Source organism: Trachypithecus francoisi, unplaced genomic scaffold (genome assembly GCF_009764315.1).
Source record: "Trachypithecus francoisi isolate TF-2019V2 unplaced genomic scaffold, Tfra_2.0 Lachesis_group14, whole genome shotgun sequence".
In the NCBI taxonomy this organism is placed as follows: Eukaryota; Metazoa; Chordata; class Mammalia; order Primates; family Cercopithecidae; genus Trachypithecus; species Trachypithecus francoisi.
The window spans coordinates 49,289,293-49,313,944 of NW_022681459.1; the positions used below are offsets into that span (position 1 = coordinate 49,289,293).

Sequence of the window (24,652 nt, forward strand, 5' to 3'; positions counted from 1 at the left end):
CACATGCCACTACCTGTGGCTAATTTTTTTTTTTTTTTTTTGGAGAGACGAGGTCTCACTGTATTGCCCAGGCTGGTATGTTCATCTTTGAACCGTGGTGTCAAGGTCTCAGGATTAGATGTGAGACTGTGGAACAGATAAAGTTTGTCTGTGTAAGGGGGAAGGCCAAATGATAAGAGGATCCAGGGTTCATTTTCACTGAGAGGAGGGAAGACCTTTAAGTTGATTTTAACACTGGAGTAAAACTCTTTTGACCCTGAAGTTACAATGGCTGCCCCCAGCTGCCCTGAACTTTGACCTGCTCTCCTCGCAAACCTGGGGCCTCTGGTGCCCCAGAAGCTCTCAGTAAAGGCTCTCATGTTAGCTTCTGCTTGTGGGATGGTCTGAGGGTTAGCTGGAGAGGTGACTGAGAGGAACTGGCCCTGTGATGGGAATATGGGAATCTCCTCATCCTTGGACACCCAGTCCTGCTAACCTAACCCTGACCAGAACTGTTTCCCTGTTACAGCGAGAAGCTTCGACCTGCAGAAGTCGGAGGCCATGCTCCGGAAGGTGAGACACGTTTGACTCTGAATCCCACTGTTGCCTCAGTTCCTCCCCTTCAGAATCACTCCTTGCGTGGACTTCTTTTGCTGCACCTCCCATCCCGATCACAGCTTTTGGCTTTGAGTATCAGCTGACCACTGCTGCCTTATCCCTCTGGGACAAACTGCATTCCCTTCCCTGGCAACACAGGCTTTCATAGCTCTGGGCCAGCCAAGAATGGTAATCTGTTCTGCTAGGACCACTAACACAGGCAGGGCCTTCTTTTCCATTCCTGCCTAATGCCTTCTGGTGACCACTTACGATCTGGTGGTCCATTCACGCTGTCGTTTATTGCTACGTGCCTATTAAACCTCCCCCACCATCCCTGCTTTTTCTTTTCTTTTCTTTTTTTCTTTTTGGAGACAGAGTCTCGCTCTGTCACTCAGGCTGGAGTGCAGCAGTGGCATGATATCGACTCACTGCAGCCTCCGCCTCCTGGGTTCAAGAGATTTCATGCCTCAGCCACCTGAGTAGCTGGGATTACAGGCGTGTGCCACCACAGCTGGCTAATTTTTCTATTTTTAGTAGAGACGGGATTTTGCCATGTTGGCCAGGCTGGTCTCGAACTTCTGGCCTCAAGTGATCCATCCACCGTGGCCTCCCAAAGTGCTAGGATTACAGGTGTGAACCACCATGCCCGGCTGTCCATCCCTCCTTTTTTTTTTTTTTTTTTTTTTTTTTGAGACGGAGTCTCGCTCTGTCGCCCAGGCTGGAGTGCAGTGGCGGATCTCAGCTCACTACAAGCTCCGCCTCCCGGGTTTACGCCATTCTCCTGCCTCAGCCTCCCGAGTAGCTGGGACTACAAGCGCCCGCCACCTTGCCCGGCTAGTTTTTTATATTTTTTAGTAGAGACGGGGTTTCACCGTATTAGCCAGGATGGTCTCGATCTCCTGACCTTGTGATCCGCCCGTCTCGGCCTCCCAAAGTGCTGGGATTACAGGCTTGAGCCACCGCGCCTGGCCATCCCTCCTTTTAAAAATTTCCCCATTGTGTCTTTGTAGCACGTGGAGTTCCGAAAGCAAAAGGACATTGACAACATCATTAGCTGGCAGCCTCCAGAGGTGAGCACAAATTATCCCACCTCATCCCTATGCTAGGCCTTTCAGACCCACACCCTGGGTCCTGGGTCCACTGGATTTGGATCCTTAGAGGAAAGGTCTGACAATGCCCACTGAGCCCTGATGGTCTCCAGAATGGGCATCTGTTGGTACCCAGGGGAGGGATATAGAGAAAGATACTGATGAACCTGGAGTAAGGCCCTGTGGTCCAGGCAAAGTATGGATGCCTGCTGACCAGGCGGCTCCTCTGTGTCTTTGCCCAGGTGATCCAACAGTATCTGTCAGGGGGTATGTGTGGCTATGACATGGATGGCTGCCCAGTCTGGTACGACATAATTGGACCTCTGGATGCCAAGGGTCTGCTGTTCTCAGCCTCCAAACAGGACCTGCTCAGGACCAAGATGCGGGAGTGTGAGCTGCTTCTGCAGGAGTGTGCCCGCCAGACCACAAAGGTGAGTTGACCACAGCACAGGCATTCCAGCAGAAGCTGGGATGTCACGCAGGAATATAAACACAGCTTCAGGGCCAAGGCCCAGAGTTGTTTTTTTTTTTTTTTTTAAACTATTTTAGTAGAGATGGGGTTTCGTCATGTTGGCCAGGCTGGTCTTGAACTCCTGACTTGAAGTGATACACCCACCTCAGACTCCCAAAGTGCTGGGATTACAGGTGTGAGCCACTGGACCCGGCTGAGGGCCAGGCTTTGGGATTTCCTAGACCAGTGACATTTCCAAGTTTTAGAATATTCCCAAATGTCTATTTTGCCATGTAAGGACTTTAAAACAATGATCATCTATTGTTGCCATCATTAACACCCAAAACTATAAGAATGGCAATAATCTCAGATTAAAAAGGAGTCTTTTAGGAGGTTGCAGTGAGCCAAGATCATGCCACTGCACTCTAGCCTGGGTGACAGAGTGAGACTCCACCTCCAAAAAAAATAAAAATAAAAAAACAGTCCTTTACATTGAATAAATTTAGCTTCATAAAAAACTCACTATGTTTTTGTTATTTTTCTCATTTATCTGGGGACCCAGTGAAATCTTAGTGTGGACCAGCCCATCCTTGAGCAAGTATTTGAGTATCACTGGTGCAGATGATCTCAGATTCTTGCTTCTCTAATTCTGTATTCAAAAAAGATAAGGATGGCTGGGTGTGGTGGCTCATGACGGTAATTCCAGCACTTTGGGAGGTTGAGGTGGGCAGATTGAGTCCAGGAGTTCAAGACCAGCCTGGATAACATGGCAAGAGCCTGTCTCTACAAAAAAAGTAAAAAAATTAGCTGTGCATAGTGGCACATACCAGCTACTAGGGAGGCTGAGGTAGGATGATCACTTGAACTTGGGAGGTCAAGGCTGCAGTGAGCCGTGATCACACCACTGCACTCCAGCCTGGGCAACAGGGCTAGAACCCTGCGTCAAAAAAGATAAGGATAGCTGATTCCCTTACTGAGAAAAAGGCTGAAGAACAAGCAGGAGCTGCTACTTCCCTCCTGCCCTCCTCTCAGCAGTTGTAAAGATCCAGTGAAATGATGCCATAAAGTCCGGGAACATTCCCACATTCATCTGCAAACGTTCACAGAGAGCCTACTGTGCGCAGAGACCCTGTGGAGCTGGAGATGCAGGAGGCATTAGACGTGGATGCACCCGAGGGTTCAGGGTGCACAGAACATCTGTGCTCGGGCGTTTAAGTGGCTCTACAGGTACCGTGCACAGAGCACACAGTGACTCAGGAAGGGGGAGGCCATCAGGCCAAACTACAGAACCAAAGCCATCTCAGATGTCATCTAGATCCACCCAGTCATGTACTGGATAAGAACACGGAGACCTAAGCAGGAAGAATGACTCGCCTAGGCCACAATTCTGGCCTGGGCTGATTATCTCAATTTGGAAAACTCTAGGTCCGGCCCTAACTAGCTCTGGTTGCTCTATGGGTGCACAGCGCAATCATTTGCCCTGGACTGGAGTGGGCTTCTGAAGTAGGACAGCCTGACAAGACTTCCTGCTCTCTGTTCCCTGCAGTTGGGGAAGAAGGTGGAGACCATCACCATAATTTATGACTGTGAGGGGCTTGGCCTCAAGCATCTCTGGAAGCCTGCTGTGGAGGCCTATGGAGAGGTGAGGGGCAGGGGTGGGGAGGAAGGGGGCAGAGGTAAGGGGAGGACTAGTGGGCCCCTCTGCTAGGCTGTCCTGTGGGATGGGTGAGGCGATGGGGGCAGATTCTGAGCCTGCTGGAATCAAGAGTGATTGTTTCCACAGTTTCTCTGCATGTTTGAGGAAAATTATCCCGAAACACTGAAGCGTCTTTTTGTTGTTAAAGGTAAGTTGGGAATTTCTTGTGATAAAGCCAGATGGAAAAGAGGGGTCAAAAATATGACTGGGGCAGATGGAGGGCCAAACAGTGAGCCAAAAGAGGAGTCTAAGGACATGTTCAGAAGACTGCTGCCCCTGCTAGTGTGCTGGCTCACGCCTGTAACCCTAGCACTTTGGGAGGCCGGGACGGGAGGCTCTCTTGAGCCCAGGAGTTTGAGACCAGCCTGGGTAACATAGCAAGACCTCATCTCTATAAAACAGTTAAGGAAATGAGCTGGGTATGGTGGTGCATGCCTGTAGTTCCAGTTTCTCAAAGCTGAGGCAAGAGCATTGCTTGAGCCCAGGAGTTTAAGCCTGCAGTGAGCTATGATTGTGCCACTGCACTCCAGCCTGGGCGACAGAGCAAGTCTCCGTCTCAGAAAAATAAAAATAGGGCTGGGCACAGTGGCTCACTCCTGTAATCCCAGCACTTTGGGAGTCTGAGGTGGGCAGATCACTTGAGGTCAGGAGTTCAAGACCAGCCTGGCCAACATAGCAAAACCCCATCTCTACTAAAAATATGAAAATTACCCAGGTGTGGTGGCCCACACCTGGAGTCCCAGCTACTCAGGAGGCTGGAGCACAAAAATCACTTGAACCCGGGAGCTGGCGGATGCAGTGAGCCGAGAGCTCACTGAGGCTGAGACAAGGGCATTGCTTGAGCCCAGGAGTTCAAGGCTGCAGTGAGCTAAGATTGTGCCACTGCACTCCAGCCTAGGTGACAGAGCAAGACTGTCTCAAAAAAATAAAATAAAAAGAAGACTGCCCTTCACATATGCAGACTACTTTACAGCTCACAGAGCTTTCAGTATTTGTGACCTCCTCTGAGCCACCCAGCCTGATGAGATAGGAAGAAACCATTTGATGATATCCACTCTACAGATGGGAAGGCTGGACCTCAAAGACGCCCATGCTGAGCTGCACACCCTGGGCTGCCTACGTGGGCTCCACAGCCCTAGGGAACATGTGGCCCAGCATGGGCTGCTGGGAGGGTAAGAGGTGCTGCAGAGGATGCTGCCAGGGACAGACTGGGCACTACTCCCGGCCTCACATTATCTGGTCTCTGTTCCAGCCCCCAAACTGTTTCCTGTGGCCTATAACCTCATCAAACCCTTCCTGAGTGAGGACACTCGTAAGAAGATCATGGTCCTGGGAGGTAAGTGGTCCAGACTGTTCTCAACTCCAAAGGATGGTCTGTAGCCTAAATCGGGTCCAGCTTTAGGGGTGTGGCTGTAGCCACCATGGCGAAAGCTCCCCCTGCTAGTATGGGAGCAGTGGGACCCAGGAGCAAGCTGGGGCAGAGCTAGTGCCTTCGTCTGTTTTCCTAAGAACTCTTTCTCTCAGACACTCTAGAAGCAAGCACTGGGCCCATTATTGTACATTCAAAGATGAATGAAACTCCAGTTCTTGCCCTCAAGGAACTTACAGTATAACAGGAGACAGAAGACCTTAGAAAGAGAGGCTGGGTGCAGTGGCTCGTGCCTGTAATCCCAACACTGGGAGGCTGAGGTGAAAGGATCACTTGAGGCCAGGAGCTCAAGACCAGCCTGGGCAACAAAGCGAGACCCTGTCTTTACTAAAAAATAAAAAATAGCTGGGCATAGTGGCATGCACTTGTAGTCTTAGCTATTTGGAGGCTTAGGCAGGAGGGTCCCTTGAGCCCACGAGTTCAAGGTTGCAGTGAGCTATGATTGTGCCACTGCACTCCAGCCTGGGCAACAGAGCAAGACCCTGTTTTTTAAAAAAAGGCCTAGAGAGAGAAAGCTATGATATAAACTAGAAAAGACAGTAGAATAGTCACAGAGAGGGTGCCACAGAGGTTGCAGGAGCAAGGTTGCTTTCAGTTGTGGAAAACTAGGAGCAGCTTCATTTGACAAGCACATAGTATGTGCCAGGCCTGAGCTAGTGCCAAGACTACAAAGATGAATAAGACAGAGTCCTGGCTGGGCACGGTGACTCATGCCTGTAATCCCAGCACTTTGGGAGGCCGAGGCAGGCGGATCGCTTGAGCTCAGGCGTTCGAGACCAGCCTGGCCAACATGGTGAAACCCCGTCTCTGCTAAAAATAGAAAAATTAGCCAGGCGTCGTGGTGGGCACCTGTAATCCCAGCTACTTGGGAGGCTGAGGCACGAGAATCGCTTGAACCCAGGAGGTGGAGGGTTGCAGTGAGCTGAGATTGCGTCACTGCACTCCAGCCTAGGCAACAGAGACTCCCTCTCAAAAAAAAAAAAAGGGGGTCCCTTGAAGGTCTTTTGGCCTCTCTGGGAAGGCAGACACAAACAAATTTGTCAGCATGCTATGGTAAATGTATGGAAGGGGAAACCACAAAGTGCATGGGAGCACTCAGCAGGAGCACTCACTCCCCCTGAGCTAGGCAGGGGGTGATGCCTACCTAAGCTGCATGCTATGGAATAGTAAGAGTCTGCCAGATGGAGCAAGGCAGGAAGCTGCTTGGCAGAAAGAAGAGCACTGAACAAAGACCTTACATAGTATGGCAGAGGCAGCTGTTCTAGAATGTAAGGCAGGGTGTGGCAAGGTCTGAGGCTGGAGAGGGAACCAGGAGTCAGGCCCCAGAGAATCCAGGGCACTAGGTTGAGAAGTGGGACATGACTCTACAGGCCACTGGGAATCAGAGGAGTTTTCAGCAGGGGAGTACTACAGATTTTAAACTGAGACACTGTACTAGCAAGATTGCAAAGGGTGCCAGTTTGCACACTGTTGCCACAGTCTATGCAAGAGGTACTGCAAGCCTGAATGGGGGCAGTGGCAATAGGGATATAGAGGAGAGGATGGATTTAAGAATTATTTAGGGCCGGGGCCGGGCGCAGTGGCTCATGCCTGTAATCCCAGCACTTTGGGAGGCTGAGGCGGGCAGATCACGAGGTCAGGAGATCGAGACCATCCTGGCTAACGTGGTGAAACCCCATCTCTACTAAAAATACAAAAAAAAATAGCCAGGCGTGGTGGCAGGCACCTGTAGTCCCAGCTACTTGGGAGGCTGAGGCAGGAGAATGGCATGAACCTGGGAGGTGGAGCTTGCAGTGAGCGGAGATCATGCCACTGCACTCCAGCCTGGGCGATAGAGTGAGACTGAATTAAAAAAATAAAATAAAATAATAATTATTTAGGGCCGGGCACAGTGGCTTAGGCCCATAATCCCAAACACTTTGTAAGTGTTTGGTGCCACTGCGCTCCAACCTGGGCAACAGAGCGAAACCCTGTCTCAAAAAAAAAACAACTACTTATTCAGGAAGTAAAACAGCAGAACTCAATTGACTAGATGTAAGAAGTAAGGGAGAAAGAAATCTAGAATGAGCTCCTAGTGTCTGGCAGAGGTGACTGAGAGATGGTGATGATTAGTTCAACTGGGGAAAACAAAAAAGCTTGAAGTTGAGCCTGAGGAGTCTTGAGATATAAAAATGTTGGGAATACCTGAGTTTGAAGCTTAGGAGAAAACTCTGGTCTGGAGATTTGGGAGTTATCAAATAACAGCAGCAGCTAAAACCTTGTCAGTACGTAAGAGTGCCTACAGAGGAACAGAGGTGGAACCCTGAGGAATATCCAAGCTCAAGAGCAGGCAGAGAAAGAGGAACCCACCAGGAAGACTGAGAAGAAGTGATTAATGAGGTTGGCAGAGAAGCAAGTCAACAGGGAATGGATATGCAGGGAAGCAGGGTTAACATCAGGACATAAGACAAAGTGTGACCCAAAACCCAGCAAAGAGGACACACGGGCATCAAGCCAGCCAGGGACAGGCAGGAGTTCAGTTTTGCTGAAGTGGAGTGGAGGGAGAAAAGGCTAGAGAGGTAGATTGGGCATCCAGGTGTGGTGGCTCACACCTGTAATCCCAGCTACTCAGGAGGCTGAGGCAGGAGGACCATTTTGAGCACAAGGGTTTGAGACCAGCCTGGGAAACATAGTGAGACTCCATTTCAAAAACAAAACAAAAGGTATATTGGGACAAGCTCATGGAAGGGTGAATGCCACCTATGGCATTGAACTTGGAGGGTAGGTAAGAGAGATACAGAAGGCTTCACAATGTTCATCTTTTGGTGACACATCAGAAGTGGAGATTTTCCAAATGTGTGCTAGTGAGGCCCAGGGAGTGAAGTGAACTCATCAGGGAAGTGTAGGACTTCTGGGTTCCAGACTTAGCTCTGGCAGCAACAAGCTCAAGCTCTGTTGTTTTTTTTTTTTAATTTAGGTCCCCACAAAAGCATTCTTCTTTCTTTTTTGAGGGAGTCTTGCTCTGTTGCTCAGGCTGGAGTGCAGAGGTGTGATCACGGCTCACTGCAGCCTCAACTTCCTGGGCTCGAATGATCGTCCCATCTCAGTCTCCTGAGCAGCTGGGACTATAGCCAGCACACCCACCTAAATTTTTATTTTTGGTAGAGATGGGATCTATGTTGCCCAGGTTGATCTTGAACTCCTGGGATAAAGCAATCCTCCTGCCTCGGCCTCCCAAAGCACTGGAATTACAGGCATGAGCCACTACGCCCAGCCAGCTCTCTGCTTTTTGTTGCCTCAGTTATTCTCTCTGTAAGATGGGAAGAATCCTCCTGGCCTTATCCCAACTCTCCAGCTGGACTCGGGGAAGAACTATAAAAGCTGAGCAAGAGCTTTTTATGATTTTTGTTTTTTCTGCTGCTGCCACCCACCATGGGCATGAGACGGTTTGGTTTCCTGGCAGCAGAGCTGTGTAGGAGGTTCAGTCTGTTCCCCTACCCACACCTAAAACTCTTTCAACCAAACCTGCCTCAGGCTGGGAAGGTACAGGATCTTCAACAGAGGGGGGAAATTCACTCGGGCTGGTCACTGGAGCTTAGCAGTGCAGATTAAATCACCTCAAGACCACAGACACTGTGTTCTCAGGAGTTGCATGGTCTTTGTTCCCTAAAAATCTGAGGGCTGGCAGACTCTGGACAGTTTCTCTGGGTTTCCAGCCAGCATGACACTGGCTTGTACCCCAGGGCCTGGAGCTGCTGCCTCTATATGCTCTATACAGTAGGCATGGGCAGGTTTTAGTATCAAAATATTGTACCTGGCTTGTATTTATGAATTTGGATTGGTGGAGAAGTGCTTCTCAGCACTGGCTGTGCTAGAGTCAAACTCTCCTAGACAGGAAAGAGCTTGGGTATTAAAAAAAAAAAAAAAGCCAAATTACTGGTGGCTCAACAGCTGAAAACAATAGGAGCAGAAGCGAAATGGTGGCTGGGGTAAAGCCAAGGAATCCATTTAAGGGGTGACTCTACAGAAATGCACTTATTTATTAAGTCACGACTTAGCTGTAGGGGAAGGTGGGGGAAAGACACACAGATCTGCCCTCACAATGTTCAGTCTAATCAGGACAGGGTATGTGCATTCAGGCCTTCCTGCCTGCCACACGGGCTGTTCCCTCTGCATGGAATGTCCTTCTCCCCTTTCTTTGATCCCCCTCTGCTGTACTTCCATATATCACCTCCCTGGGGTAATAACTTACTCTTACATGTATAAGGCACTTTATGGTTTAAAAAGCCCTCTCGGCCAGGCGCAGTGGCTCATGCCTGTAATTCCAGTACTTTGGGAGGCCCTTGTGTGGGTGGATCATTGGAGGTCAGCAGTTTGAGACCAGCCTGGCCAACATGGTGAAACCCCGTTTCTACTAAAGATAGAAAAAATGAGCCGGGTGTGGTGGCGGGTGCCTGTAGTCCCAGCTACTCAGGAGGCTGAGGCAGAAGAATCACTTGAACTCGGGAGGCGGAGGTTGCAGAGGTTGTAGTGAGCCAGGATTGCGCTACTGCATTCCAGCCTAAGGAAACAGGTGAGACTCTGTCTCAAAAAAAAAAAAAAAAGCCTTCTCAAGTACTTAGTTCATTTTACTTCCACCATAACCAGGCAGGGCAAGAATAAGGTCACTTAGCTGTTCAGACACAGTGAGGACAGGAACCAGGATCTCGATATCTGGTCTGGGGCAGAGCCATCCTCTGGCTGCTACTGAACCCCCTGCAGTACTATGCATGCACTGTGTGCTCCTAATGCAGGAATTTGAGGTGGGGTGTTGGGGGTGCGATAAATGGGTTTTTTCTGCCTCTTCAGTGTACATCACTAGGGTTATGGTGAAATCTTACCTAGTGTTGAGATACATCTCTATCGTTCCTTCCCTCTCCTGCCAGCAAATTGGAAGGAGGTTTTACTGAAACATATCAGCCCTGACCAGGTGCCTGTGGAGTATGGGGGCACCATGACTGACCCTGATGGAAACCCCAAGTGCAAATCCAAGGTATGAGCCACCAGAGGCTGGAGGTGAACAGGGATGCCTGGCTCAAATGCATATTCCAGTTCACTCCATGCCATGCTTCTAGATCAACTATGGGGGTGACATCCCCAAGAAGTATTATGTGAGAGACCAGGTGAAACAGCAGTATGAACACAGCGTGCAGATTTCCCGTGGCTCCTCCCACCAAGTGGAGTATGAGATCCTCTTCCCTGGCTGTGTCCTCAGGTAGGGGCCTGGGCCCTTCCAGGAGACCCGAGCTTTCATCTATAGGTCCTGATAGGTGGGCTGGGACAGGACAAGCCCTGGTGCCAGGACCCCGGAGAGGGCACACACAGACAGAATTATGTTATAAACTGGTGATGTCCCCTGCAGATGGCAGTTTATGTCAGATGGAGCGGATGTTGGTTTTGGGATTTTCCTGAAGACCAAGATGGGGGAGAGGCAGCGGGCAGGAGAGATGACAGAGGTGCTGCCCAACCAGAGGTACAACTCCCACCTGGTCCCTGAAGATGGGACCCTCACCTGCAGTGATCCTGGCATCTGTAAGTATCTCTTACTTGGCAATGCCTTGAAGCCCCATGTCCAGCTTTCTGCCTGTGAGGTTCTTCTTCCTCCATGGATTTTTGGCTCTCAGAGTGTTAGAACTAGAAGTGGAATGCCATCAGTTCAACCCTCTCCTTGCTAGATGAAGAAATCTAGGCTTGGAGACTTGTTTATGGTGACCCAGCTGGTAAACAGCAGGGTGGGACTTTGATCTCATACTCTCAGTTATGGGTGAGTCACAGTCCTAGGCGATCACAGGGGTTCAACACGTCTGCTTTCTGGTCCAGGTCTAACTGGGTCTGTGACTGGCCAGATATTTCTTGGGGATGCTCCTTCCCAGAGGTCACAGAGGCAAAACTGGCTGGGTGGGCATGGGATCACAAGGTAAGCAGACTGCTCAAAAGTCCAGCCTTCACCCCTGAGTTTCACTCCTCTCCCGGCTGACCAAAGAACAGACACAGACAATGAGCAGGCAATTTACACAAGAATATAGGAATGAGAAACAGACATCAGAAAAGGTGCTTAATCTCTCTTAACTCTGTAATACCGTTAAAATTCCCCTTGACTCAGCAATTCTACTTGTGAAAATTTATCCTACAGAAATACACAAATACACAAAGATATAGGAACAAGGATATTCCCAGCAGCCTGGGAAACTGGCAGTAAACAATATGACCATAATAAGGTCTGTTAAGTAAATTACAATCCATCCGTACAATGTTAAAGAGAATAAACTGACATGTAAAGTATCTGAGACATATTAAACAAATAAGCATGAAACACAGCATGTATGGTATGTACTCACTTTGGTTAAGGAAGTGTGTACACACAAAATAATTCTGGGGAAATTTATTCTAACTCTAACAGTGGTTATCTCTAGGGTGATAGGATGTTTATGGAGGGCTTTCATTTTTACAGTATTTCTGCAAATATATTTTATGATGACTATGTATTAACATTACATTTATAAGCAGAAAAACCATACCTACACCCCCCTCAACACCCACAATCAAATCTCCAGTTTCTTTTTGTCAGAGCCAATGGAAATCAATGAGAGCAAGGGCTTTATCATCAGAGCTGAGCTGGACTTGACTAAAGGCTAGCTCCATGGCCTTAGGCAAGTAACAAAACCTAAGCTTCGGTTTCCTGACTGCTACACTGGGGGTATCTCACAGGGATACCTGATGATTCAATGTGATAAGTTCTGTGAGGCACTTAGCATAATGCCTGGCATAGAGCAAGCACTCAATGCACTGTAGTCACCACTACTATTGTTAGGACGAGGCCTGTGGGAGAAGGGCCATCCTGGAGACAATGCCGGGAGATGGGAGAAGCCCTGTGCCCCATTTCTATGGCAGTACCAGCACTACCAGGAGATCTGAACTAGCCTCACAGATGTCTCAGCTGCTCTGCTTGTCCACACTGTCACCCAACCTGAGATTTTGCCTCCTTCCTCACATCCCAGGCATCCTTCATCTCCACCGCCCCCTCCTCACAGATGCTCTGGGGTACCATATAGCTCCCGGGGGAGGGGGAATATTCTTATCAGTGAGCAGCCAGGTCCTGGGGAAGAAGGCGTATACTGTGTGCTTCAGCAAGAACAAGGTTTAGCACCAGCCCAGACAATGTCACCCACAGAGGAGAAAGCACTTAATACATATAAGCTTGAATTTTTTTGTCTGTTTCTTTGTTTTTAGTAGAGATTAGGTATCACTGTGTTGCCCAGGCTGGTCTCGAACTCCTGGGCTCCCAAAGTGCTGAGATTACCAGCATGAGCCACCATGCCCAGCCTTGAATTCTTTTTTTAATGGATGGGGAAGCTGGGACATAGAGAAGGGATGTTATTTCTCCCATAAAGTAGCTTGCGTAGACATCAAGACAGAAGACACAGAGAATCCTAGAGTCCTGATCCAGAACCTCTTGGCCATTGACTGTCCTGGATGTGACAGAGTGTGGAATCCCAGACCAGGGAAGTAATTGACACAAGGTCACAGAGCCAGTAGGAGAGCCCCAAACCATTTTCCAGCATCTGCCCATTACCCCTGTATCTTCTCTTTAGTGTCTGATGGACACTGCCCAAGAAGGGAACATGAAACTTTTAACATAATCAGGTTGGGCTTGCAAACCCCCAAATTTATTTTAGCTCCTTCTGGATTTATTCCCAACCAGAACTTTTACCTGCCTGCAGGGCCTTGTTGGATCTGCTCCTTGCCCATTCCCAAGGGGAGCAGAGGCAGGCCACAGGATCCGTTCCCCCTTCCCAGGTATAAAGACAATGAAGTGGGAATCAGCTGTTACCCGGTGCCACAGCTAAGGTTAGATGTGAGCCCAGAGAGAACCCAGTATTAGCTTGCAAGTTCATCTGCAGGAGGGCAATGCCCTTGGAGAACCAGGAGACCCGTGGAAAGCAGAACAGTCATCCAGTGGAGAAATTAAAACTGTGCCAGCCTCCAATGGCAAGAGCACATTAACCTTCCCCAGGCTTCTCTGGTCCTTATCCCAGTGCACTAAATTACCGAGGAGGAGAACCAAATTTTGAATTGATTTCACTTTTGTTTTCTCACCTAATATTTACCAAGGGCCTACTGAGTATAGAATACTCAACTAGGAATAAAAAGATTCCCAAAGAAAGATCTGGACTTCATCCACTAGAAGTGCACAATGTGGTCAGAAGACTGGAAACACTGTAGAAAGGGTCAGTAGTGCTGTGGTGAAAACAGCCCAGCTAGGCACCAGGAGGCCTGGTTTCTGAGTCCAGCTTTGCCAATAACTCTCCCAGTGTTTTCAGCAAGTGTCTCTATTAGGTTTGGTTTTCCTTCTCCTTAAAATGACAGAAGTGATGGCCGGGCGTGGTGGCTCATGCCTGTAATGCCAGCATTTTAGGAGGTCAAGGCAGGTGGATCGAGGCCAGGAGTTCGAGACCAGTCTGGCCAACATGGCAAAACCCCGTCTCTACTAAAAAATACAAAAATAAGCTGAGTGTGGTGGCACATGCTGGTGATCCCAGTTATTTGGCGTAAGAATTGCTTGAACCCGGGAGGCGGAGGCTGCAGTGAGCCAAGACTGCACCACTGCACTCCAATCTGGGTGACAGAGAGAGACTCTGTTTCAAAACAACAACAACAACAACAAAAAGAGAGGAGTAGACCAGAGCAGATTTTAATCTGGGGTCCCCCAGAGCAGTGGTTCTAAATCCTAAGGACCAAACACTTCCTCTTTGTAGCAAATAGTGTCTAAAATGTCCCCTTTACTATTCTGAAGTGAAATTCAAAATACAGAAATTCTGAATATTATATCCTGATAATATAACCCATCCTACCTAAACACATAATTTAAAAATCAATATAACCTCCTATGGTAATAGAAAAGAGATATAAAAGGAAACTAATTTAGAATATATATTTTTTCAATACATAAATGAGAGGGTAAGGTTGTACCTTTCCCACTGGGAACCATGGCCCCAGAGGGTCTACGATGGGCTCCAGAAAATCTAAAAATTTTTTTTTTTTTTTTTTTCAAGACAGAGTTTTACTCTGGTTGCCCAGGCTGGAATGTAATGGCTCGATCTTGGCTCACTGCAACCTCTGGCTCCCGGGCTCAAGCAATTCTCCTGCCTCAGCCTCCCAAGTAGCTGGGATTACAGGCATGGGCCACCATGCCTGGCTAATTTTGTATTTTTAGTAGAGACGGGGTTTCTCCATGTTGGTTAGGCTGGTCTTGAACTCCCGACCTCAGGTGATCCACCCGCCTCAGCCTCCCAAAGTGTTGGGATTGCAGGCGTGAGCCTGGCCAAATTGTGTGCTTTCATCAGATTCTCAAGGGGATCAGTTACCCAACTAAAGTTAAGGAGCCTTATCCTGGAGGGTGTCTGGGGGCTCTGTAAGTCTATGATTAGTGTTAAAATGAACCATGCAGACTCTGGAGCTGCAGTGACTCCACTTCCCTCGGGCCTGTGGCTCTCTGATCAACCCCTTTCTTGTTTCTGAGGCCAAGTATCTTGCTAGGCAGGGCCATTATCCACCTAGTACTTGGTCCAACCAATGCAAAGGACCTCTCCTCCAGCATGGTTGATTCTGGTTGCTAAGGCTCTATCATCGAGGGCAGAGATGAAGCTTCACTCTTGCCAGAGGGACTATTGGCCCTGAAAGACCTCTAGTACAGGGGAAAAATAGATGACTAACACCTTACACCATGAGGAAAGAGTGGGTGGTGTGTCTACCCTTTGTCTAAACTATGCATTTTGTCCAGGGTCAGGAAAAGGTTAAGTCCTAGGATTAAATACAGAGTATTTTTTTTTCTTGCTGGGAACAGTGAGAGAAGACCAGGGTAGGGATGGGGCAGAGCTACTGTTTTTGTTTTCACATTCAGTTCTCCTGAAGGGGTGTTTGACTGAAATGGAACAACTTCTCAAAGGAACAGATTAAAAGCAGCCTGTTCCTCTGCCAAAGTGTGGAAGCTTTCTCTGCCAAGTGCATGCCCATTTTCTCTTTCCAGAGGAAACCACTGCTAATGTCTATTATCCTATCAAGTATCTTCCATCTAGAAGCATTACGTTTCCATAATAAACAGGGCATACAGTGCTCGCTTCGTCAGCACATACACCAAAATTGAAACAATACAGAGATTAGTATGGCCACTGCGTGAGGATGACAATCAGATTATCTTAAATAAATACACAGAAAACAGGACATATAAACACACATATATTCACAGGAATTGTCTGTCATTCACTGTATGTATGAAGGAATTCTGAAACTGTCAAACTCATCACAGGATTTGAGGAAACTTTCCCATTAGGACAAGCACCAAAGGTATCATCAGAGAATCTGGGAGTCTAAACAGACCAAGCAGTAAAGCCAAAAATATTTTTATGTATGTATTTACAAAAATGTTACAAACTGCTTACATCCTGTTCTGCAACTTGCTTTTTTGACCTCAGGACACATTGTGGACAGTTTCCTGTCACTTCTATGGAGCTAACCTCTTTTTTAAAAAAAATCAGTATTCTGTCATATGGATTACAATATAAAATTGTTGAAGCAATTCTCCTTTGATGAACTTTTGAGTTTTCCCAGTCTCTTATTAATACAAATAAGGATGCAACGAGCATCTTTGTCCATTTATCTTTTTGCAGGATAAATTCCTGGTTCAGAAAGTTTGCACATTTTACCTTTTGTCAAAAATTGAACAGGGCCAGGTTTTCCAGGGTCCAAGTCAGGCAGAACAAAGGCAGCAATGTGGACCAGATGGAAACTCCAGTTCTGTCATTTCCTCACTGTGTGGCACAAGAGTCACACCATCTCCTTTTTATCAGATATAAAACAGGACTACTGCTGAACTCATAGAGTTGGGGGGAAGAGTGAGATAACATATAGATTACCAACCCAGTGCTGCGACACACAGCTATTACTGTTATTATTACAACTGCTACTGCTGCTGCTAATTCTCCTCCCACCTTTCAAAGTCCAGTTCAAGCTCTAACTCCTCTAAAAAGCATTTCACATGATTTCAGTCTACCAGGCCCTCTTCTTCCAAGCTGGTACAGACGAGATGGTCTCTGTCACTCATCTGGCACTTGGCATGTTCTGCCTATTTTTCTCTCTCCATGAATGTCATGTCAACGCAGCTAAATTAAGATTCAGAAGGTCAAGGATCATTGCCTAGGCTATCTTCATCCCCATGACCTGCCACACTGCCTTGCTCAGTCAATAAACATCAACAAAAATCGCTGTCCCCAAGCCCTTTGTCAGAACTGCCTGAATGTCTGGTTTCTGCCTCCCCTCAGATGTCCTGCGATTTGACAACACCTACAGCTTCATTCATGCCAAGAAGGTCAATTTCACCGTGGAGGTCCTGCTTCCAGACAAAGCCTCAGAAGAGAAGATGAAACAGCTGGGGGCAGGCACCCCAAAATAACACCTTCTTCTGCAGCAGGCCTGGCCCCCTCAGTGTCTCCCTGTCAATTTCTACCCCTTGTAGCAGTCATTTTCGCACAACCCTAAAGCCTAAAGAAACTGGGCTGGAGGACAGACCTCAGGAGCTTTCATTTCAGTTAGGCAGAGGAAGAGTGACTGGAGTGGGTCTCCTTGTCTCTCAAATACCTAAGGAGTCCCCAGGGGCTGGCCATTGTGATAGGATCTGTCTGTCCTGTAAAGTGTGCCAACTTCACCTGCCCAGGGACAGCGAAGCTAAGGGGCGGGGGGTACCACAGGGTGGCAGCAGGGAAAAAAATTAGAAAAGGGGGAAAGATGGGGACGTAACACTTCAGGGAAGTCAGCTGCCGGGGAGAAACTTGCTCCTAAATGAACACCTAAGTTTAGATCGCAATGAGAAGTAGCAGGGTAGCTGGTTGCTAGTGTTACGGTGGGGATCAGAAGCTCTTCCAAACTTTTTAGCACTGAGGCTTGGGTGACTTTTGGCTTTTCCCAGGTCGCAGGAGGTGGCCTGAGTCAGCACAGATCTTCCCACTTGCGGCTAGACAGGCTGGCCTCTCCCTCACTTTGAGACTTTAGCAACTCCTGGGCCACACAGCCTGCCTCTTTGATTACTAATGATTGTCATTGACTCAGAGCTTCCTGGGACTTCGGGTACCACCCGCTGTTCTCCATGCAAACAAAGCACAAGGGAAATGACCCCCAGGGATCACAGCTGTAGGGAGGGCCAGGGAGGTTAGGGGTGGGAGTGAATGCTAAAAGCAGATCTTCCAGTGCCCTTTTCAGTGCTACCGGCCTCTCACCAAGCAGTCCTCCATGTGAGCAACCCCGAGACAAAAATGCTAAGTGGGATCAAGAGAGCAGCACTCGGAGAGGGTGCCCACCAACCCGCTTCCTGACTGACCTGAGCAAGGTCTTTAGCAGTCCCACCTCTGTGGAGGCATACCACGCGTGCAGGGAGTTCAGATGCCGGTCGGCGTAGCCAGGCCTGAAGGCCCCCCAGGCAGGAGGCCGCCCAAAGGCGGGGCCAGCGTCTCGCAGACCAGGGGCTGGGGGGGCCACAGACGGCCTCGAAACCACAGCCCTTACCCCAATCCCACGAGCCCCGCCAACGAACCACAGGTGCCGGGCTGCACAGAACATGGGAAGGCGGCCCCAGATCTGGCGGGAACGCCTTTCCCTCAGAGCCAGGCCCCGGCCCCGCCTGGGAAGCTCATTTTGCGAAGCTGAGGGAGCTCCCGGCAAAGGCCCGGCTAGCGCGCACCGGAAGGGGCCGAGGCTGCACGGGCCTCTGCCAGACAGCTCAGGACATCCCGGCCTGGGTTTACAACGCTGTTAGGAAAATTAACCAGTGAATAAAACAACGTTCAGTGTGCAGGGAGTGAAATTCAATGCCCACCGCTTGGTTCCTCGCTGCCTCTCACTCAAGAAGCCCAAACTTAGGCGGCCTCAGGGACCCAGCAGCCGCTTCACGCCAGTAAGACGCATGCGCAGAAATTCTCTTCGGCTCTCTAGCGTGAGCTTTCTCAAGGGGCCACGTCCAGCTTGCCTTTTGATTGGTCCAGTTGGTGGGTTGTCTTCCGCCATCTTTGATCAGGGCACTAAGGATGCTCCTGACCGTCTTCACAATGAGGGCGGAGGCCCCGCCCCGCCAGCTGCTCAGTACGTGCCGCGTAGCCCGTGCGAGCCAAGTGTGAGTCCGGGCGAGCGCCTGCGGAGCTAGCGGTGGGCCGAGAGTGAGAGGGCGGTGGAGGAGCAGCGATCACGTGGTTTTAGGGACTGTCTAATAATTCCACTCCAGCATTGCCGGTGTTTCAAGGGGCTGGGGACCGCAGAGTTCCCCACCAACTTTTCTCCGACGAACTACCCTCCCCAACCTACAAGCCCAGTTCCGCTTGAGGTAACTGCTGACGGGACTGTCCTATACAGCCCTACAAGACAGAGGCGCCTAGGGCTGAAAGCGGGGGGCCTCAACAGGGAGCCAGTGTTACTCATTTTCCCTACCTTTGATGAAAATAAGAACTAATTCTTAATGAGGCCTACCGGGTATCACGCAATACCCGGTAACCCTGTGCTTACTTTGGGTTGTTGCAAAGATTAAAGGAAGTAAGCCGTGCAAAGCGCTTAAGAGCTTGGTATAAGTAAGTGCTCGTCAGTGTTGGCTACTCTTATTTTTTGCAGACATGGGAACTGGGGCTCGGGGAGGCTAACAACCAGTAGGCGGCACAGCTAGGATTTGAATCCAGGATTGTCTCCAACGCCGCTCAATTATACCCGCCAAGGAGTCACAGAGACTTAGTGAAGTGTACACATTGCTCACCTGGGTAAACTGAGGTCCACCAGGGGAAGGCTTCCTCACTCTGTCTCCCTTGCCCGATTCATTCATTCGTTCATTCGTTCAACACCCTATCCCCAAGAGGCTCAGTCTGGGGACATACTGATCCAGTTAGATGCGAGTGCTTCCTAGTTATACATGGCGCCTGCTGAGAAGGCACTTCAGAGTCCAGGCACCCACCTTCCAGGCGCTTACCGTTCACTCCTCTAGCCTCATTTAGAGCTCGCATTAAGAGCACGGGATCTGGATCTATACTGTTTGGATTCAAATCCCAACTTCACCACTTGGCAGCTGTGTGTTCTGGGAAAATGACCCCCCTTCTCTGTGCCTCCATTTTCTCACCTGTAAAACGGAGTCCCAGGCTAATGGGCGGGTATAAGGTGTAAGCCATGGAGATCCCTTTAGCGAACATCCAGACTGGCAATAAACTCAATAAATGGTGACTTATAATTAATCCTCGGAAGCATCCTAGGGAGTGGACACTATTGTGTTCCCCATTTTATCGATTACTTTTTTTTTTTTTTTTAAGTAGAGACGAGGTCTCGCTATGTTGTCCAGGCTGTTCTCGAACCCTTGGACTCAAGCGATCTTCCTGCCTCCGACCTCCCAAAGTGCTGGGATCACAGACGTGAGCCAACGGGCCCAGTCTGTGTCCCTCCCTCGTTTTTACAAATGAATAAAGAGCGGCTGGAGAAGCAGACTCTTGCCCGAGGTCACCAGCTTTGCAGTGTAGCTGGCATCCCCCGATTTGATCTCCTGTCTCTTTGGCTCCAAAACCTACACTCAGTCCTGGGGGCGGTTAGCGCCAACCGCTCAGAGAAAGCGTGACGAAAACCAATCTGTAAAACCCTAGCCTGGGAGAGGGGCTTCGGTGCGCGGGGGAATTTGCAGACGCTCCCTGCTGGCGGAGATTTCCTGACCTGTCCTTCGGCGCGGGACTTTCGGCGGGTCCCGGCCAGGCCGACCCGAGTGCCAGCGGCGGAGTCTGCAGTGGAGCCAGTACAGGCTGCAGTGGCCTAGGCTGTGGCGGGAGAGTCATGTCAGAGCCGCAGCCGCGGGGCGCAGAGCGCGATCTCTACCGGGACACGTGGGTGCGATACCTGGGTGAGCGCGGGGCGACTGGCGCGGCGACCCCATCACCACTGGACTGGGGAAGCAGGGGTCGCCGGACGCCGGCCCGGGGACTAGAGGAGGCGGGAGGTTCTCAGTTCTCATTCTGCTTTTGGGCCGGAGACTGGACTCAGACAGGGCTAGGGACTTGCCCAAGGTCACACTACCCTGGTGGGCCGCCCAGGGCGGAAGCTCGCATGGGGTGAGCGGGCTGCCAGCTCTGGCATGCACTCTGGCTGGCTGTGGAGTTGAGATCTCCACGCCCATTTCGGTCCTGACACGCACTGACTCTGTCTGAACCTCAGTTTCCTCCTCGGCAAAAAACAAAAAACAAAACCAAAAACAAACCAGATGCACACGAGGGCCTCTGTCATTGGGGGGTGGTTGCGAGGGTGGAATGGGATAAAGCTCAGAAAGGCCTGGCACTTGGCGAGCGTCCAGTCAGTGGCGGTGCCCTCGATCACTCTGCCTCTCTGGGTGCCTGTCACCTCATTAGTGCAGTTACTCTTGGGACCAAGACCAGGAAATCTAACCAATAAGGAATGGTAATGGTGACTCTGTGCTCAGCCCGCCCTCAGTGGCCCGAGTCCGAGGTGGGCATCATGGCACCAGTTTACATCTTGGAAAGGCAGGCTCAGAGAGGTAAAGTCATTTGCCTAAGGTCACCCAGGGACTGCTTAGCTGGCTAGGATGAAAACCAGCCTGCTCCAGCGCCCCCTTGTGGAACAGTTCGTGAACCTAGGAATTAAAAGTTCCCTCCCCCAGGCTATGCCAATGAGGTGGGCGAGGCTTTCCGCTCTCTTGTGCCAGCGGCGGTGGTGTGGCTGAGCTATGGCGTGGCCAGCTCCTACGTGCTGGCGGATGCCATTGACAAAGGCAAGAAGGCTGGAGAGGTGAGTGTTAGCCTATTTTCCATCTCCCCACCCCAGCTCTCTTCCTGTGTGGTTCAGTCCGCAGCCTTGCATGTGATAAAGTCCCTGTGGGACACTCCGGTCCCTACAACGTTACCTAGTGCAGTCCACAGACAGTCCTGTTTGTAGGACAGTGTACCCCCGCCCCTACACTCACTCCCAGACCTGGATGTGGCAGACTGTACCCCACTCCTGGGTGTGGACAAGTCCACTGGCCACTTGTCCCCCCAGGTCTAGCCTCATGCCCCTTGTTGCAGGATTTCCTGCCTCTGCCCTACCTGGATTAAGTGTCTCTACGCCCACCAGGTGCCGAGCCCCGAAGCAGGCCGCAGCGCCAGGGTGACAGTGGCTGTGGTGGACACCTTTGTATGGCAGGCTCTGGCCTCTGTGGCCATTCCGGGCTTCACCATCAACCGCGTGTGTGCTGCCTCTCTCTATGTCCTGGGCACTGCCACCCGCTGGCCCCTGGCTGTCCGCAAGTGGACCACCACTGCACTTGGGCTGTTGACCATCCCCATCATTATCCACCCCATTGACAGGTGGGTGCCTTCCTGGCCTCAGGGATCATCCACTCTCCAGGTAGAGCTACACTCTGCGAAGTGTGGGTCATGCCCACTTTGCTGGAACAATAGCAGGGACAAGGCTGGCACTTGGCTCCTGGGGTAGAAAGGACAGCCTGTACCCTTGTCATATGGTCTGGCAGGCACTTTAGCAATAAAAGAAGAGGGGTGCCTTGAGGGTATGGGACACAGGACAAGTAAATTCCCAGAAAGAAAGCCTAGTGTTACAAAACCACCAGAGGGAGGCAGGAGCAGGTGCACCTGGAGGGGATGCATTTTGGGAGGTATTGGTGACGGAAGCCTAACTCAAACTGAAAGTTTAAATAAAATGGAGTCAAAGTCCAGGTTTGTGTTGCATTTAGGCATGGCTGGATCTAGGTACCCAAATGATATCATTAAGGGTCTGCGTCTCCCCTTCCTGCTGCCTTTCTCCCCACCCCACCCTGCTTCTTGCTGGCTTCACCTGCTCTCTCCTTGTGGGAGCAGAAATGGCCCTAGCAGCTCCCAACTTCTATCCCACCAGCTTAACCTCCCCCAGCAGAAGCTTTTAAATAGTAACAACAAAAATCCCAAGTAAGGGTGTCAGTGGTCCATTCTGGACTGCATGCCCACCCTATGAGCCAGTTTCCCTTTGTTGATTGGCCAGACTTGGGTCACGTGCTTGGTCTTAGAACCAGAGATGGGCTCAACCCAACCAGACCAATGTAAGAATGAGAGGAGGAGTCTTTCTCCAGAAGAAGATAGCTGACCCTGAGGCCCTGAGCATGTCTTTTACCCAGTGCTTCAATTTCCTCCTGAATAAAGAAGAGGATGGCTTCTTTTCTGAGAATTTGAGTCTAGCTTCCCCAAGTAACCCAAGGTGGGAGGATCAGGATAAGGGTGGGTCTCTGCCTGTATGGCATTTGTATCCTGAATCTAAGCATCCCTTTCCCTAACCCTGGCCTTCTGCCTTCTGTTCCCTCATGAACACCCTTGGGCACCTGCTCACCACCCTCTCACTCCCTACAGGTCAGTGGATTTCCTCCTGGACTCCAGCCTGCGCAAGCTCTACCCATCCGTCGGGAAGCCCAGCTCCTCCTGATCACACGCTGGTACCTGGCCTGTGCATCAGCCTCCTCCTGCTTCATGTCACCCTCCCACTCCTGCCAGGGGATGTGGATGCCTGGGTCCCTGGGGTCCAAAGACCCTGGCACCTGAGTGGGTTTGAGCCGGACAGAAGCTTAGAGACAAAGGCTTCAAGAAGCAGTGGCTGCAGAGTCACAGACGGGCAGGACCTGAACCCTGTCTGCTTCCCCTTAATCCATGAGGCTGAGTGGAAGTGGACCCTGGGTGGGCCCAGCCCTGTCTTTTTCAGGAAAATTACATCCTCCCATGGAGGATGAGAGACTGAGGCTCAGGGAGGGCAAGGAACAGGCCCAAGATCACTTGGCAAGCTGGGAACCCAGGACTTCCAGGTGCTTGACAAAGTCACCCCACGGTGGCACGGCTGAACAAGGAGCGGCAGACAACTCAGGGAGAAACTCAGGAGTGCAGTACCAGGGACACCTCAGGACAGATTCTCTGGCCAGGCCCTTCTCTGACCCAATAAATCCTGACAAGGCTGTTGTGTCTTCATGTCTGTTTGGGATAAGCAAGGATGTGGTGGTGGGGAGGAGGGGTAGCAGCCTCCCCGCCCATCAGTGCTTCCCTGAAGGTGCCTGGTGTCCCACATTGGTGCTGCCAGCCTCCTTTGGGGTAGGCATTAGCCTTTACTTACTTTTAATAGAGATGGGGGTCTCCCTATGTTGCCCGGGCTGGCCTTGAATGCCTAGGTTCAAACAATCCTCCCACCTCAGTGTCCCAAACTGCTGGGATTATAGGAATGAGCCACTGCACTGAGCCTGGCATTGCCCTCTTGTTGCAAGCCTCCTAAAGCACCGACCCCTCTGGGAGGGGACCCTGTTAGGCAGATACCATCTGAGCCTGAAGGTGCCCAAGATGGTGGTGGCAGCCCCATAGGAGGGTCACATGAGACCTCCTCATGAGGTGACTCAGCAGCCTGGAGAGAAGGAAGTGACCAGGGGGCTTCTTAGAATCAGAGAATGGCCTGTTTCCCTTGTGGCTTCCCCTGAGCTGCTGGGCTCGAGAGTGCTAAAGGGTTCCATTCCTCTGATCCTGGGCCAGCTCCCTCAACAGCTCAGAGAGAGAGAGAGGTGGGAGCACAGGGCCAAAGCAGACCTGGGCCCCTCAGCCCTGCCCCAAGCCCCAAATCAGCTCCTGCCAAGACCCTGGCCCCACCCCTCACAGCCCAGGTGCAGTCAGGTAGGCTGACCCTGCCCTGGTGGGACTTGCCTGCACCTGGGCTGGGACTTAAAGGGGCTACAGGGCTGGGTGGGGGTGCTGCCAGCAAGACAGGATGGGGGCTCTGGGGTGGTGGTCCCTGTTGCTCTGGGAGTATCCATGGCTACAGGATGAGTGTGATGTGGGGTGAGCCTTTCTCTGCTACTCGTATCGTCCCACACTGGCAAGGTCCCCTTCCCAAGCCCCTGTGGCCTCTGCCCAGTCACCTGCCGCTTCCTCCCAGTTCCCTTAAAGGTTCTAAGTCCCACCTCGTTCTCTAGCCCCCGACCCCCACCTCCCATTCCCTGTCTGAGCTGGCAGTCACATCCTTCTACAGTCCAACATTTTCCCAGCTCATCTCCCCCGGCAGTCACAGCCCCAGGCGGGGCACGTTCACACCTGCATCCCTGTGACATCTCCTGGCGTCTACCACCAATTCCTTGCTCACTCACTCTCCACCTTCCAGTCTGCAGGCTCTCCCTAAAGCTGGGAGCTGCCCAGGCCACATACAGGCTTTGTGCTCATGCGCACAGCCTAAGCGCCCAGCCTTGTTCTCCCCATCACCTGCCCTCCTGTGCCTCTATGCCTTTCCTCACAACACAATGTTCCTCAGCTGCAAATCCTTTCCCTCTTGGCCAGCTAAGGGCATCCTTCCGAACCAGCCCCAGGGCCCCTTCTGTTGTTGCCGCTTAC

General features: G+C 50.7%; 2 protein-coding genes, 1 long non-coding RNA gene and 1 other non-coding gene across 7 annotated transcripts in view; 3 read left to right on the top strand and 1 right to left on the bottom strand.

Moving 5' to 3' along the window:
* The window catches only part of SEC14L2 (SEC14 like lipid binding 2), a 28,484-nt gene extending 10,387 nt beyond the window's left edge, over positions 1–18,097 (top strand). For 2 of the 3 annotated variants that reach the window (XM_033233228.1, XM_033233229.1), the window contains 10 exons: positions 509–552; positions 1,587–1,646; positions 1,907–2,095; positions 3,662–3,757; positions 3,899–3,959; positions 5,064–5,147; positions 10,145–10,251; positions 10,334–10,473; positions 10,621–10,790; positions 16,577–18,097. In XM_033233228.1, the coding sequence (XP_033089119.1) occupies positions 509–552; positions 1,587–1,646; positions 1,907–2,095; positions 3,662–3,757; positions 3,899–3,959; positions 5,064–5,147; positions 10,145–10,251; positions 10,334–10,473; positions 10,621–10,790; positions 16,577–16,707 (1,082 nt within the window). In that variant the 3' untranslated portion in view covers positions 16,708–18,097. Of the gene's footprint in view, positions 1–508; positions 553–1,586; positions 1,647–1,906; positions 2,096–3,661; positions 3,758–3,898; positions 3,960–5,063; positions 5,148–10,144; positions 10,252–10,333; positions 10,474–10,620; positions 11,365–16,576 lie in introns of those variants that run through there. The other variant, XM_033233227.1, reaches the window with a different exon arrangement.
* Positions 10,033–17,721, bottom strand: LOC117096190. Its single transcript, XR_004442376.1, has 2 exons — positions 17,629–17,721; positions 10,033–11,231 (listed from the first exon to the last, which is right to left on the bottom strand). It is a non-coding gene; the product is annotated as an uncharacterized LOC117096190 (long non-coding RNA).
* LOC117096831 lies at positions 15,369–15,472 on the top strand. Its single transcript, XR_004442666.1, has one exon. It is a non-coding gene; the product is annotated as a U6 spliceosomal RNA (small nuclear RNA).
* Positions 16,727–23,241, top strand: MTFP1 (mitochondrial fission process 1). Of its 2 annotated transcripts, none has more exons than XM_033233231.1 (4): positions 16,727–18,624; positions 18,906–20,163; positions 20,935–21,062; positions 22,649–23,241. In XM_033233231.1, exons 2-4 carry the CDS (start codon positions 20,097–20,099, stop codon positions 22,835–22,837), a joined length of 384 nt encoding a protein of 127 aa, XP_033089122.1. In that variant the 5' UTR covers positions 16,727–18,624; positions 18,906–20,096; the 3' UTR covers positions 22,838–23,241. The 2 variants fall into 2 exon arrangements, with proteins under 2 accessions (XP_033089122.1, XP_033089121.1); XM_033233230.1 differs by lacking the exon at positions 16,727–18,624 and adding an exon at positions 21,387–21,619 and having other exon boundaries at positions 19,630–20,163; positions 22,649–23,240.
* Positions 23,242–24,652: the final 1,411 nt, after the last annotated feature.

Bases quoted from the DNA above. Each gene is read 5' to 3' on its own strand.
- MTFP1 (XM_033233230.1), top strand. From the start codon at position 20,097: ATGTCAGAGCCGCAGCCGCGGGGCGCAGAGCGCGATCTCTACCGGGAC. The intron at 20,164-20,934 runs GTGAGCGCGGGG...TCCCTCCCCCAG, and splicing joins CACGTGGGTGCGATACCTGG to GCTATGCCAATGAGGTGGGC. The intron at 21,620-22,648 runs GTGGGTGCCTTC...CACTCCCTACAG, and splicing joins ATTATCCACCCCATTGACAG to GTCAGTGGATTTCCTCCTGG.